This window comes from Dendrobium catenatum, unplaced genomic scaffold (assembly GCF_001605985.2).
Source record: "Dendrobium catenatum unplaced genomic scaffold, ASM160598v2 fragScaff_scaffold_1066, whole genome shotgun sequence".
Lineage (NCBI taxonomy): Eukaryota > Viridiplantae > Streptophyta > Magnoliopsida > Asparagales > Orchidaceae > Dendrobium > Dendrobium catenatum.
This window is the reverse complement of record NW_021319528.1, coordinates 668,482-683,857: the sequence shown is the minus strand read 5'-3', so window position 1 is coordinate 683,857 and position 15,376 is coordinate 668,482. Positions and strand designations below refer to the sequence as shown.

Below are 15,376 nucleotides of genomic sequence, written 5' to 3'. Positions count from 1 at the left end.
GAGGGAACTCACAAAGAGAACACAAGAGCAAAAATTTGCATTCAATAATCATCATCCTCCTACATAAGAAAATGGCCATATATATAGGCCTCAAAATGACAAAGAAAATAAAAGATTAAAATGCCCCTTGGGATACAATAGCAACCAAATACCCATAAGGGCAAAAATGGAAAAACTGAAAAATAAAATAAACTATTACATAAAAAGACTCAAAATAAAACTCCTGATCGTGACCGTCGATCTCCAGCGTCTCCGATGGTACACGTGCTGAAATCGCTGACGATGTCCTCATCACTCTGTTTGGAATATGGACAATGGCTCCAACGTGTGTTCTCAGCATAGCTCACTGATACGTTTTCCAGCACATATGACAGTTAAGCATCATGATTAAAGGATGGGTTACTAAAACCCAAACAAAAGAAACATCTTTTTGTCCCAATACTGATCAACCTGAATGTGGTTTGCTGCCCTGAATTTTGATTGTGCAAGTGGTTAGAGAAATCCCAAGCACCCTTTGAGATTTAGGTATGTCAAACCTCTATTGTCTACTGCTCACCGGCAATGGGAAAGCAAGGTGATAGAGTACTTGGGAAACCATATGAGATTCTCCTTGGGAATAGAAGGTCTAGTCATATGAGATTCTCCTTGGGAATAGGTCTAGTCATATCAGTAGTACACATTTAGAGGCACGGTGGAATTAATAACATTTGACATCATCATTTTTAATGTACATATAAATGGCAGGAAAAAAATGTGAGATTATTTTCCAAATTTGTGTGCAAGGAAGTTTAGTGGAAATCTAGGACATATAAGCAAGCGAACTTATATCTTAGCAACAATATCTGGGTAGTGATGTGTTTCTACATAATGTCACATCTATTGCTAAGCATAACTGCTTGTGTTGAATTTTTTTATTCAGGGTGGCCGTTTTATTTGGAATATAAATTTCACATTGGATGAATCCCTATTGTTTCTATCAGGATTTTCTTTTGCTTTCCAATTGTCATATTGCCTAACTTTTGAGGTATTGTATATCATAAATTAATGAAAGGATATCATAAATTAGGGTTCAAGAGGATGTCGTCAAGTCATTGCAGCTGAGGAATCCATTGATTCTTAGGACGTCATTCAACCGTCCTAATATATATTATGAAGGTAATGACATTAAATATATTTTTCCGCACTCAATGACTTCCCCATATAGAAACCATTTTGCAAAGGAATGTTTCAACCACTCTGAGATAGATAATCCTTGTGTTTGTTGAATCTTTGTATTTTGCAGTGTAGCAGATTTGTTAATAGATTTTGAATTTTGCACGAGTAGCAGATTTGTTAATGGATCAATTATCACAACACGCCCATTGAACCTGGAAGATGTTAATGGCATCCCAACTAGATTGGGTGAAAATGATAAATTTTTAGTCTATCCAATAAATAATAACCTATCACAATAATGTGTTTCTATTGAAATATTATCAGAACATATAAAATCCCATGCAAGTAATTTATCTATCAAAAATAATATGGAACCTACCAATTGTAATAATGACACCGGATAGGAGGGGGTTTTACAACTCGTCGATGATCCGGTGATCGTAGCCCATCACAACTTCAAGAACTCCTTGGAAAGAAACCACCACCTGAATATAATTCAGGATATAGAAATGAAACAAAACTCAACTCAAACCTTCTTAATCATCCTCTATTACAAGTATTAGCTATATATTTGTAGATAAATGTAGCAACATAATAGACTACAACCAACATAAAAAATATAACACATATATAGCTATAATAACTACCATATGGAATTTATCTGGCCTGATGTTAACAAGATTAAGCAGTTTAGCTCTGGTGTCATTCTACCGGGGTAGGAGGAACTTCAGGCTCATAGTAAGATGTCCAGTTGGCCCCAATAAGGAGGCGGGTTCAGTTGGCTAAACCGTCTGGATAGGTCTACCTGGTGTCATTCTCCCCGTCTAGGAGAGACTTCAACATAAGCTGGAGTCAATGACAAATGGGATAGCTGACAAACTTAGAATGTGTCTTTATTAGCACCTTCAAACGACACTATTCAAGAATTGAATTGAACTCAACACCAAATGGATCAACCATGCAAATATCAGCATCCACAACGAGCGCCTTCATGAACTTTTTGTCGGAATGCGCGAAGCTACCAAGGTGTTTGCCATGTTCTAGTTTGGTCATACCAATTTCATTATCAATAATGGAGAGCGCATTCGTTGCCTTATCAGGAGCGATATGCATGAATAACTCCAGCTGGGCATCCACCATTCTCTCGTCATCATCATATGCGGGCTTATCAAGATCAAGAATTCCATTGAATATGTCGTCATCATACAGTCTTATCATAGACAGAAAAAGACGATGATTTCGTCCATGGATCTTTAAATCGATCGAAATTGGACTCGATCTAGGGTGGGGTGGAAGACTGATGAGTTGACCCTTCAAACACGTCTTCATAGGTAGAAAAGATCTGATCATCTGAGATGCCCTCTTTATCGTCATTGGTTCTTATGGATTTAGTTGGAATGAGAAATCTTGAAGCCATCATGGGAGCATATTTGCCCCGTGGTCGGATGCCATGAAAGTCCCGGGCAAGGGAGCTCAAGTATGTCCTTCGTTCAAGCCTTGGCAATCGTTGTTTGAGTTGGGTAATTTCTTGTCAAATATCTTCAATTTCTACTTCTTGAAGTGGTCGCTGCAACGTCCATCGATGAGGCATCTTGTCAGACTATTATTGGCTTGAACAAAAGGTCTTCTTGCTAAAATAAGTAGCAGACATATAATTCAATGTAGTGACTCGATCAAAGAAGAGGGCTGCAACTAGTGTATGTGAAATTAGTCTTCAACAGGCTAGGGCCTGCTAGTTGGATCAGCGTAGGTGGATGAATAGTGGCTGATTTTATTTATATTATTCATTTGGACTCTGAGAACAACATATCCATTTACTAGTTGCTTTGTCTGGAAGTCTATACGGAGATAGCCTCTCTCTGATTGTCGAGTGTCACCTTGAGAACTTTCCAACAGCTATTAGGACTGGCACTCTCTGTTACCAGCATTCAGCACTACCATGCTTTCTAGTGGAGGCTTAAGCGTTGACGAGTACAGTGGGATCGTTGAGCAAGTTTTGGCCAGTTTTCCGGAGAAGGATGAATTCAAAGAAATTTGCTGGTAAATCTTCTTCTGCTACTGCTGGTGAAGTTGGTATTTCCTTTAAGAAATCAAACAACATTGAATTGTCTGGCTTTGTTAGTTGCTATCCAAAACTTGAATAGCTAAGCAATGAAAGAAGCTGGCTGTTGTTTTGCATTTCTTGACTTGCTATGGATGTTTGGAGGTGATCGTTTGGAGAAGATAGCAACAGGAATCCAACAGCTAAAAGTTATTGTGGCTTATGTCTTGAAGTCCTCCTAGGAGGAAATCGGCCACCACTTAGATCTTTGTCCAAGATACAGAAAACAAAAACAAGAAGAGCCTACTGGAAGAAGACATCACCCTTTTTGGCTACTGGATCGCGTTCTTGACTGCTGAAAGCAGAAAGAAACCGCCAACTGCATGAGAGGAATAGATTGGAAGCTGGAAGAGAAAGCGAACCGGTTTAGCCCTTTGGCATGATGATCTACTTGGGATGAACCACCCAAACACGATTTTGACGGAGGAAAAACTCTACTGCTGACCTCTTGAGTGTGAGTGGTGATCGCTGTTGGGAGTGGGAGAGGAATGGGTTGTCAGTTGTTGGACACTGCAAGCATAACAGACCCAAGAATGAAACCCCGAAGCTTGGAGATTGCTTGTGTCCGACTCTAATACCAAATGACACCGGATAGGAGGGAGTTTTATAACTCCTCATCGACAATCCGGTCATCGTAGCCCAGCACAACTCCAAGAACTCCTTGGAAAGAAACCACCACCTGAATACACTTAAGGATACATAAATGAAACAAAACTCAACTCAAATCTTCTTAATCATCCCCTATTACAAGTATTAGCTATATATTTATAGATAAATGTAGCAACATAATAGGTTACAACCAACATAAGAAACATGACACATATATAGCCATACTAACTACCATATGGAATTAATCTGGCATGAAGTTAACAAGATTAAGCAGCTCAGCTCTTGTGTCAAATAATATAAGTAAACACTAAATCTCTATTCAATCAAATTAATTACTTTTAATCTCCTCCATACAGCAAGCAGCATTAGTCTACTAACTCACTTCGCAAGGTTTCCCAGCTGCTTGAAAACCACAAATTAGTAGGTTTGAATTAGTAAGAACATGCTTAGTTGATAAAAATCTACTCATCAAGGCATTGTAAATGATAAGGGGTAGGGCATACAATATGGAATATTAATAAGACATATTATCAAAGAAATATTATGACTACTATATCAATTAGAATAATTTGATTTGCAAGGACTATTTGAAATAACAAATTTTAAACAATGGTAATCGCATAATAGATAGAGTTCATAAACATGTGAAAACTGATAAGGACATTCAATGCCATTAAAAATTAAAATAATGATAAACATCGACACCTTACATAAATAAAGAAATGTCTCAAGTAATTCTCCATCAATTATATTGTATATCTCAATCTCTCATTGTATACTAAATTTAAAGAAAGGCCATCACAAAATTAACTGTCTGTAAACTCTTTTAAGGGAGTCATCACTCTAAATGTTAGGTCTACTGAAAGCTAACTAGTAGTAAAACAATCAAGAGGGTACTATTTATATATATATATATTAAAGTGAATTATCTATTAACATAATTCAAAAGTGATAAACAAATGGATTCAATTGCACCATAATGATATCAGAGACGTGAATGCTAAAGCTATGCAATAATATATGCAATAATGAAACCAAAAAATATCATGCTCCATTATAATTATGAAGTAATAAAGTACACATTGAGTAATATACATAATAATTAAGCCAACAAAATTCACACTCAATCTTGAGTGTATTCAACTGATATCTACTTCTAATCACGACAATGATGACAATTATGGAGGAATAGAGTACACATTGAAAACTAGATGTACATGCACACTTAGGCTAATTTATTAACCCATGACATGTGCACCTCTAAGGAAATTATTATAAATAAAAGGCACAAATACACTAATAAACCTACCTTTTATGAGCATAGCTTGCTTTAATATTGTTTTGTCACAACTAATTCACCCATTTGGAGTACGTTGTTGACAACATCCTATAGGATTTGGTTAATTGTTAATTTTATTGTTAGTCTAATAAATAACAACTTGACCATATTACCTAATACCCACCATGATATAATTAGAGCGTAAAATTTATAATATCATCTATGTAATTTTTCTTTTTAAAATAATATAAAATTTAACTATATAATAATTCATTTGACAAGAGATAAACTTATTTTAAATCAAGTTAATAATATTATAACATTAATCATCTCCACATGTGCAAGAAACATGAACCTACTACCTCATTGCTTATGATAGCCTAGATGGTAACATGAAAATCTCAAAATCAATAGGTGCATTTTTACATAACAAACTCAATAGATAAAACCTACTTATTAAGGCAAAAATGATGAGTTAGGCATATAATGTGATCAATAATATGTCATAATCAATAAGAAGCATTATAGTATGATTGTTAAGGCTATTATATCTTGTAGTTTAATTAACAAAAAAGCTACAAGATAGATCCACTATTAAAAAATTGTATTCTGGCAATAGAGTCCATAAACATGTGATAAAAAACCATCAATAGAATTAAATGCTAAAATAATAATGACCAACCACACCATACTTGGATATGCAAAAAAATGTCTTAAGGGTTGTTCTATTAGCAATGTTTTATAGTATATGTTTGTCTTTCATAATATGTTGAATCTAAAGGAAGGTCATCACCAACTTGATGGAGTCTATCCTCCTTTCAAGTGAGTTGTCACATTGAACATTAGATTTGTCGGCCAGGCCAGCTAATTGTAAATCAATTACAAGGGTATTGTTTACAATCATATCCATCAAGCACATCAGTGTAATTATATATACTTTAAATTTTGAGTGGTGTAATAACAAAGATACACTACCAATATCCATGTGCATGATCCATCAACATAACTCAAAATTATAAACATACGAATTGAATTATATTATAATGATATTAAAGACTTGAGTACCAAGGCTATGCAACAATATGCATAATAATGAAACCAATAGAATTCAAACACATTTATGAACATGCTCGACTATAATCTACTCCCAATTAAGGCAATGATGACAATTATTAATTAACAAACTATACGTGAAAGTTATGGGGGTTAGATATAGAGGATTATTAATCAAATTGTCCTTATTCGGGATTTTGACATCATATTATGAAGAGATCAAAAAGATCAAGATCATTCAAATTTTGACCATTTGATTTGTTGATGAAAATTTTAATATTGGAAATTTTCAAATCATATTATTGTTATTGAAGATCAAATCGACAAGAGTCTGCAAGGCAGAGCACTCATTGGTTGCTTGATGATTAAGATTGGGAGGTAGAAAATTTGGACCATTGGATTAAAAATTCTTAGGGACAACAAAAATGGATTGATAAGCCCATCCAATGATCCAAATATGGTCAATCAGCACTAAATTGAATCAAATTTAAATTGTATTGGATAGGAATTATTTTGAATTTGCTTTAGATAAGTTCGCTTTTAAATTCAAACAGTCTTGCTTATATTGTGGAGTTAGTTTAGAAAATGATAAAGTTCAATTTGATTTTATTCCTGCTATAGTTTTCCTAAATATAGGCTTTTCTTATGGAATAGAATCAATCAAATTTCTCCATTAAATCCTCTCCTAGCTATTGGCCAACCCAACATTGCTAAACCAACAGCCTCTCTTGTGACTCATTCATTCCTACTGCGGTGGCTTTTAAGGTACTACCTTCAGATGTTCCCAACACCCATGGCTACATCTGTTGGCCCTTGCCATTGCTACCTATTTTTATTCCAAGTTTGTTTGTGACATTTAACATGGAACATAGGGAATCTATTGCTATATAGAGTAGGTAAACAACAATATGCGTGCTGCCCACTAATGTTGAAACATCACATTTGTTGATTACCCTAAACAAAATATAGCCAACTATTTTTTACCTAGGAGAAAAAAATCCAAACATAAGAGAATTTGTTGTCTACAATGGGAAACAAGTTCAAAACTAGAGGAAGTTAACTATAGCAAGAAGAATTAGTTGAGGCACCTTTATTGTGATTGACAGACCTCTACTATCTTAAAAAAGATTCATATACTCTTTTCTAGCCCTCTTTTATAGATTAACTTCTTAACATTAGCGAGTTAGGATGAGATTGTAAAATAACATATACAATTGAAGAATATTAATATATTTTATATGAATGTCAAAGGAGCACCCCTAAAGAGGAAGGATATGTCTATTCCACAACGAGAGTTCACCTACTCGTATGAGAATGGTATGCCAATCATGACTAAGCTCTCCTACTCTTGACACATTGGCTTTATGTACTCTAGATTATAAGAATCCAAGTCAAAAGTTCACTAAAGATATAGAATTAAGTAGATTCCTAATGTGACTAATTGCTTTATATTAACCTTTGTATTCCTTTTCACATTTAACCACTTCTAATATAATCTACTTATGCATATTGATCTATAATCTACTTGTAAATGTCAAGGGAACCACCCCTAAATAGAAAAGGTATGTGTATTCCTCAATGATTGAGTCATGTACCCATATGAGACTTGTATGCCAATAATTACTCTAAGCTCTCCTACTCTCAACACATTGGCTCAATGCACCGTTGAGCATAAGAATCCAAGTCAAAAGTTCAATAAAGATACAAAATTAAATGGATCTCTATTGTGCCTAATTGTTTTATATTAAGCATAGTGTTCTTTTTCACATTTAGCCATTCCCAATACAATCTACTTATGAATATTGACTCGTCTACAAGGGATTTGAATCGAATACATAAGTTTAATTTAATTTTCAGCTTGTAAAATTCCTCTCAACATTTAATTTTACTCAAAAAATAATATGTTAAATCTCTTTCTTCATAACATTGGGTTTTCTATGATTTAGATTAGAGAAACCAAAATGGATGATTTGTAGGGAGGAACCCTCACTCCGACGACTTAAAGATGAATGCTTGATATCACATGAGAAAGAAGAGGAAGTAGAAAGTGTAAGAGGGTTAGGTGTCAATTCTGCTTAGTACTAGATAAAAACATTGATGGTCATTGGAATCCAACAACTAAATCAACTGTTGCATTTTTGTTCCTGTTCATCTCTTTCACGATCTTGCCCTTCACCCACCTTTGGTCACTCTCTCCCACCCTTGATCCTATCTAGGGATTTAAAGTCCATTCATTACATGACTTCTTGTGTGGGAAGCGGTTTGGGTTAGTTCGTGAGGGCTGGGCCTATCCAAGTTTCTATTTTTTAATAATGGGGTGTTACCAATACTAAAAAGCGTGCTTTCATGACTCTTTTTCTTAGTTGCTTTCCTATTCCTATGTACAAAGCATATAACTTAAATGATGAATGTTCAATCAATGCAGTGAGGTTCAAGGATCTTCTAGATGATGTGTACACTGATCTGTCAAATCTACTCAAGTCTAGTGGTCAGGTTGTTTGCTCCATTGTTTATTGCCTTGAGCGCTCTACTTGTGATGATTTGTCTTTGCACCTATCAAAGAATGGCATCTCTTCGGCTGGTATGTGTGGATTGGTGCTTTATATATTAACTATAACTCAGTATTTGTTGAGATGTTATGCTGTCGTTTTCCTTTTCTTTTAGCTTATCATGCAGGTCTGAATAGTAAAATGAGAAGCACTGTTTTAGATGATTGGCTATCGTCCAGAATACTTGTTGTTGTTGCAACAGTGGCATTTGGGTACTTTACTCCCCTTGATAATATATATATATATATATATATATTAAATTTGGAGAATCCTTTGTCTTAACTTCCAATGTGCAATTTGTTAAAGCTCCAATCTGCTTTCATGTAGGACATTACATGAATCAGCTAATGCATGTTTGTTCAAGTACTTCAATTTAAAACTTAGGCTGCTTAATTAATGTATGCTGAACTGTACACAAAGTAGGTTTAAACGTATGAGCTCACTAGTTGTTAACTAAGAAGACGATTGGAGATGTGTATATTTCAAAGTGTCATGTGTTAGCTTGTTGAAGCATTTTGGGTATGTCTTTTTCTACATCTTTTTTCTTACGGAATGAATTCATTTTGTAAGAAGCAGCCTTATGCCTTCTTTGGCAGAGCTTATATTGGCAAGTCATGATCGATTGTTATTTCTATTTGAAGAATAGATTCAGGAATAGAGGCCACCAATCATGTTATTCATTCCTTAGATTTGTTTAAAAATTTTGTTCCATCATTTGTTCATCTAATTCGTGAAGTGAATAACCTTCAACACACAACTAGTGTAACTTTAGGCTGTTATCTTGATGAACATAAGCAAGCATTTATTGTGTCACAAAAGAAATAGTTCTTCTACTACAGTATATCCTTTAGTATGCAATGAAATGTATTTCAATTAGCACAAATGACTTTTTTTATGCTGCTATTGCAGGATGGTAAGGACTGTTTCATGTTTTGGCTCTTCCTCATGGTCTGGCTAGAAATTCTTGTTGTTGGTTTGAGGATTTTCGATGTAGAATGTTGTCTGTGACTACAGGGTATTGACAGAAAGGATGTTCGAGTTGTTTGCCATTTTAACATTCCGAAGTCAATGGAAGCCTTCTATCAAGAATCTGGAAGAGCTGGCCGTGATCAGCAACCTTCAAGAAGCGTGTTGTATTATGGCTTGGATGACCATAAAAGAATGGTAATATAGATATGCCAACTAGTTGCATATATCTTAGTCTAGTGTTTCACTCATCAGTTGTAAAGACATTGCTTTTCATATTTATTTTGTGCTGCTAGGAATTCATCTTGAGTAATGGCATTAAAAAGAAATCACCCTCTTTGAGTTCCTCCGATGAGCTCTTGAAGAAGCCCCTTACAGATTTCAAACAGGTTCACCTTTATTTTATTTAATGTTTAAAAATAATATAGATATGCAAGTTACAATGGGGTAATGATAGGCCTTTGGTATGTGTAGATGGTGGACTATTGTGAAGGTTCTGGCTGCCGGCGGAGAAAAATCCTTCAGAATTTTGGAGAACAAGTAGTAAAGTTCATTTGTGAATATGTCATGCATTTTAATTATAGATAATACTCTCCTTCCATGAATTAACTATGTAAATCATATGCTATCATCAAAATAGGTATCTGCGTCACTTTGTCAAAAATCATGTGATGCATGTAAATATCCATCTCTACTTGGAACAAATTTGGCAGACCTTAAACGTAATGGTAACATTTTCAGGAAGGGAGGACTTACTCCTGTTTTCCTTCAAAGGTAATTATTAGCTTTTAGAGTCAGAAAGTTGAGAACTGTTTCGAACAAATTTTCTGGGTCATACTCCTACAGGCTTATTATATTTTTTTTCTGCTTCTTAAGCTCTACCATTTTCGTGGCACAAGTTATCATCAGTGCATTTACTAAGCAAAATGTATCTAAAAATTCCTCCATATAATTTTCATCCCGTTGGATCCTGTGATGAAGGTATAAACATATGTTGCCTTTAATCTCTAAAATGAGGGTCAATGGTTCGAATCCCTAAAATGATAAAACATTGCTTATATGATGGTGTTGTTTGGTTTGAAGGAATTGAAAGAGATGAAATAAAAAAGAAATAAAAATTAAAATGATAAATAAAGTTTATTGAAATTATTTTTCACCCGCTTGTTTGGTTGAAGAAAATTTAAGTGATTTTTTTTTTTAATTTCATGTTTGGTTGATGATAAATTGAATTATTATTTCTTGAGAGTGGTGCAGTGGGGGGGGGGGGGGGGGGGGAGACATGAGTTTGATGGAATAAATTTTTCCACCCAATTTTCACGAAGATTGAGTAGAGAATTGTCAAAGGCAAAATGCATTTGCTTCTATTTTCTAGATAAATCCATTTACTTATTAATTATTGTTAAATCCTACCCGTCCCTTGGCATTTTGATCTCACGGCTAGGATGGGAATCCGTGAGAGGCTCACCTGTTAAATCCCAGCCGTCCCTTGGCATTTTGATCTACGGCTAGGATGGGAATCCGTAGGAGGCTCACTTGGATCATGCTGATCTCCTTCCATATTTAGTTGGCTGATATATGAAGGATTATATTAGAGCAATTATGCAAGATTTTATAATTATTTGTTTCTTTATTAAGATACCTTGTATAGATCTATACATATGGATATTTTTGTGCAATAAAATTATTTTTTTTTCCTCTCCAATTCTCTAAATTTAACATGGTATCAAAGAAATATACTACCGGAAGATGAGAACTGTGTCATACATGACAAAGTGCTATACCATGGGAGCCACCTCTTGGGACAAAGTGCTATGTGGTGGGAGTCACCAACTTGTAGGTGTCACCTCTAGAATCCTATATGTATGGTAGGTGATTCTAGGATAAAGATACTGACGAGGACATCAGTTACTTAAGTGAGGGAGATTTTGAAATCTCTTATGTAAAAAAAGTTAAACTCTTAAACATCGATATACCTTTTTGTATGATGGTTGGAATTTCATTAAGAAAATTCACAGTTAAGCATGCTCATCCTGGAGCAATACTGGGATGGATGACCTAATGGGAAGTTACACCAACAAGACAAAACCATGAGGCTATTAGTCCAAACAGGACAATATCTCGATATTTAAGAGTTTATGCTGTTACAAATGATATCAGAGAAATTGAGGAAGATGACGAAAGTAAGCTTGCCCCTCTTAATTTTCTAGCTCCACCTCAAAAATCTAAAATCAAAGCCAGGGAAAGTGAGGACAAAGCTATTATGGATAACATGAGATTTGGACAAGTGTATTCCAGGCATACGAATCCAAATCATGTTCCAAAGCATATCCAAGAATCTCAACCATATCTTGAAATTGAGGTAAACACAAATTCACTAAAAAATCACCCTTGTACCATATAACCAATTTTGTATCCTTCCATAACTTCTCATATTCACAGAAAAATTTTATGATTACACTAAATGATATTCATATTCCTAATGATATTTCTGATGCCTTATCTAATGAAAATTAGAAGTGTCATGAAAGATGAGGCCTTGTAGAAGAACAATACATGGGAGATCACCGACCTACCTATAGGAAAAAAATCAGTCTGTTGTAAATGGGTGTTCTCTATGAAATATAATGCTGATGGTTCATTTAAAAGGTATAAAGCAAGACTGGTGGCGAAAGGATATGCTTATACGTACGACATTGTCTACTTGGAAACTTTTGCATCGGTGGCCAAGACAAACACCGTAAGGATCTTGCTCTTACTAGCAGCTAATTACAATTGGCATCTGGAACAACTAGATGTCAAAAATATATTCCTACATGAGGACTTGGAGGAAGAAATATTTATGGAGATTCCACCATGATTCAAGGAGAAATTTGGGGGTAACAAAGTGTGCAGGTTAAAAAAGACTCTATATGGATTAAAATAGTCACCTAGAGCTTGGTTTGGAAGATTCTCAAAAGTTATGTTACTTAATGGTTATCGACAAAGCCAAGGGGACCATACATTATTCTTCAAGCACTCAGATCCAGGGGAAGTCATAATTCTATTAGTTTATATGGATGATATCATCTTGACTGAGAATGATGAAAAGGAGAGAGTGATTTTAAAGAAATGTCTTTCTAAGGGATTTGAGATTAAAGATCTTGGTAGATTAAAATATTTCCTTGGAATTGAAGTGGCCCATTCCAACAATAGGATCTTCATTTCACAACAAAAATACATTAATGATTTTCTTAAAAAAACATATAAATTAGCTTGTAAACCGGCACCAACACCAGTAGAACCAAATCTCAAATTGGGGGAAGCTAAAGAAGATCCAAATCTAGATAAAGGATCTTACCATAGACTTGTGGGGAAATTAATCTACCTTTCCCACACCAGACCAAATATAGTGTTTGTTGTAAGCATGGCGAGCTAGTTCATGCAAAATTCAAAGCAGACTCACATGTAAGCTGTGGACAAAATATAAATGGACAAACATTTCATGAAGGAGAAATTAGACAATGGTCTTATATGTATCGATCATGTTTCATCAAAAGATCGGCTTATAGATATTCTTACCAAGGGACTCGATAACTCTATCTTGCTAGGATTAATAATCAAGATGAGAATGACATATATGTATTCCCCAGCTTGAGGTGGAGTGTTAAATCCTAGTCGTCCCTTGGCATTTTGATCTCATGGCTAGGATGAGAATCTGTGGGAGGCTCGCCTGTTAAATCCCAGCCGTCCCTTGGCATTTTGATCTCACGACTAGGATGGGAATCCGTGGGAGGCTCACCTGGATCACACCGATCTCCTTCCATATTTAGTTGGCTGATTTAGGAATGATTATATTAGATCACTTATGCATGATTTATAATTATTTGCTTCTTTATTGAGATATCTTGTATAGATATATAAATTGGGATAATTTTTGTGAAGTGAAATGTATTTGCAGTCCCTTCATTTCCTTCAACCTGAACTCACCCTATGTACCTGGATTTGACATAATATACGTGACTTTTTTAAGGAGTAAGTTTTTGGTATCATAAGTAATATTGCAATAGATTTAGTTTTACAATTTAAAATTGTTAACTGGTTTAGATCTTATTTTCTTGTTTGAGTTTTCCTTTGACTGTATCTTACTGTAAAATTTGCCCTCATAATTATATATTGTTTGTCTTTCCCAACAATTTTAATGGAACTATTTTTTGCTCATTTTATTGTCTCTTCTCTAGATCGTTTGTGGCTGCATCAGATCCAGCGAGTGAATATTGGAATCAAGAGGAGGAAGAGGACTCTAATGAAGATATATCAGAATCTGAAGGTCTTTCCTAGTTTATGACTCAAAATAATGTAAAATGTTAATCATTTATTACTCTTTTGGAAGCATCTATCAAAACCACCATACCTTTTTTGGCTGTGGTATATTTAATCATAACTTGCGGTGGGAAAATGCCCCATGTAATCGTTGGTGCAGATATCGTCAAAAGGCTTTGGTATTTAGTGCAATAAAGATAAACTAGATATGAAATGAAATCAAGAATCTCTTCATCATTGGGTCTGTGGCCCGGTGGTATTATCCCTTACCTCAAAAAGGTGATGTTCATGTTTTGAATCCTGCACCAAAATAAATTTGGTTCCATTATTAAGTAATTACTGCATCAACTTTTGAGATTCATTATTTTCTATGGTAGGAAGTCACCGTTGAACATAGCGTATCTAGTATATGAAGTTCTCTCTAATATGGGGTTTCGGAAGATTGATAAAGTTAATGCATACAGCCTAACCTTGCAAATAGTTTTTTCACATGACTTGAACCCATGATCTCTAAAGCTCACTAGAGGCAACTTAAGCACTCCTTTAGGCCCTCCATCTAAATGTTTTTCGAGATGGAAAGATTTAAAATTTTACTTGTTATTCAACTTTAGGACTCTAATGTTTTTCGAGATGTAATTGTTAAGCTTGTTAGATGGAGTTGCTTATTTATTTTCCTTACAATCTGAATCAGTAGAAGTTACTTCTAATCTTCTAGCTCATTCGATGTAGCATTTGTTCTAATTTTCTAGCTTATTAGATGGAGTTGCTTATTACGAGTTTGCCCAAACTGTAGATGAAGCACTGGTCCTAGAATGTTCAGCAAAGTCTAAGATTTCATCTAAAGCTACTCTTGATGAGAAGTTTGAGGCCTTACAACGTGCAGAGGAAAGTTATTATCAAAATAAAGGCCAAAAAAAGCAGGTTTGTTATTAACTTCTTCCTTCCAATCTTTCTTTAAGTAGAATATTTGAATTCGATGAAAATCTCTGATAGGGAAGGTATACGTCATTATACTGCAATGCTTATATCTTGCTTTTCTCAAGGAAGATTAATTCTATGAGTCATGCTTTTAGCTTCATCAAATTCATGCCGATTGCACATTTTATATTATCTTGTGTTGTTGTGCTGAGTGACTTAGGCTTCGTTTGGGACCGCTTTCTTACTTCTTAAAACAGTTTTTTAGCACAAAAGTTTTAATTTTTTACTAAAAAACTGCTTCAAAAAACAGTAAGAAAGTCGTCCAAAACAAAGCCTTAAATTGTTGTGTAAATAATGGATTCCATTAACCGGTGAAACATATTAAAATGGTATGCCATCAAAACCGTGAGCTGAGGTTCCTTACATTTTCCATCTTTCCCTAATAAA

General features: G+C 34.8%; 1 protein-coding gene across 1 annotated transcript; it reads left to right on the top strand.

The window, feature by feature from the left end:
• The first annotated feature begins 134 nt into the window (after positions 1–134).
• On the top strand, positions 135–15,063 carry LOC110096633 (ATP-dependent DNA helicase Q-like 3). The gene is made up of 11 exons (XM_020822671.2): positions 135–1,155; positions 8,623–8,778; positions 8,862–8,958; positions 9,656–9,659; positions 9,761–9,910; positions 10,009–10,101; positions 10,187–10,252; positions 10,353–10,486; positions 13,930–14,018; positions 14,805–14,932; positions 15,055–15,063. Exons 3-11 carry the CDS (start codon positions 8,888–8,890, stop codon positions 15,061–15,063), a joined length of 744 nt encoding a protein of 247 aa, XP_020678330.1. The 5' UTR covers positions 135–1,155; positions 8,623–8,778; positions 8,862–8,887.
• Positions 15,064–15,376: the final 313 nt, after the last annotated feature.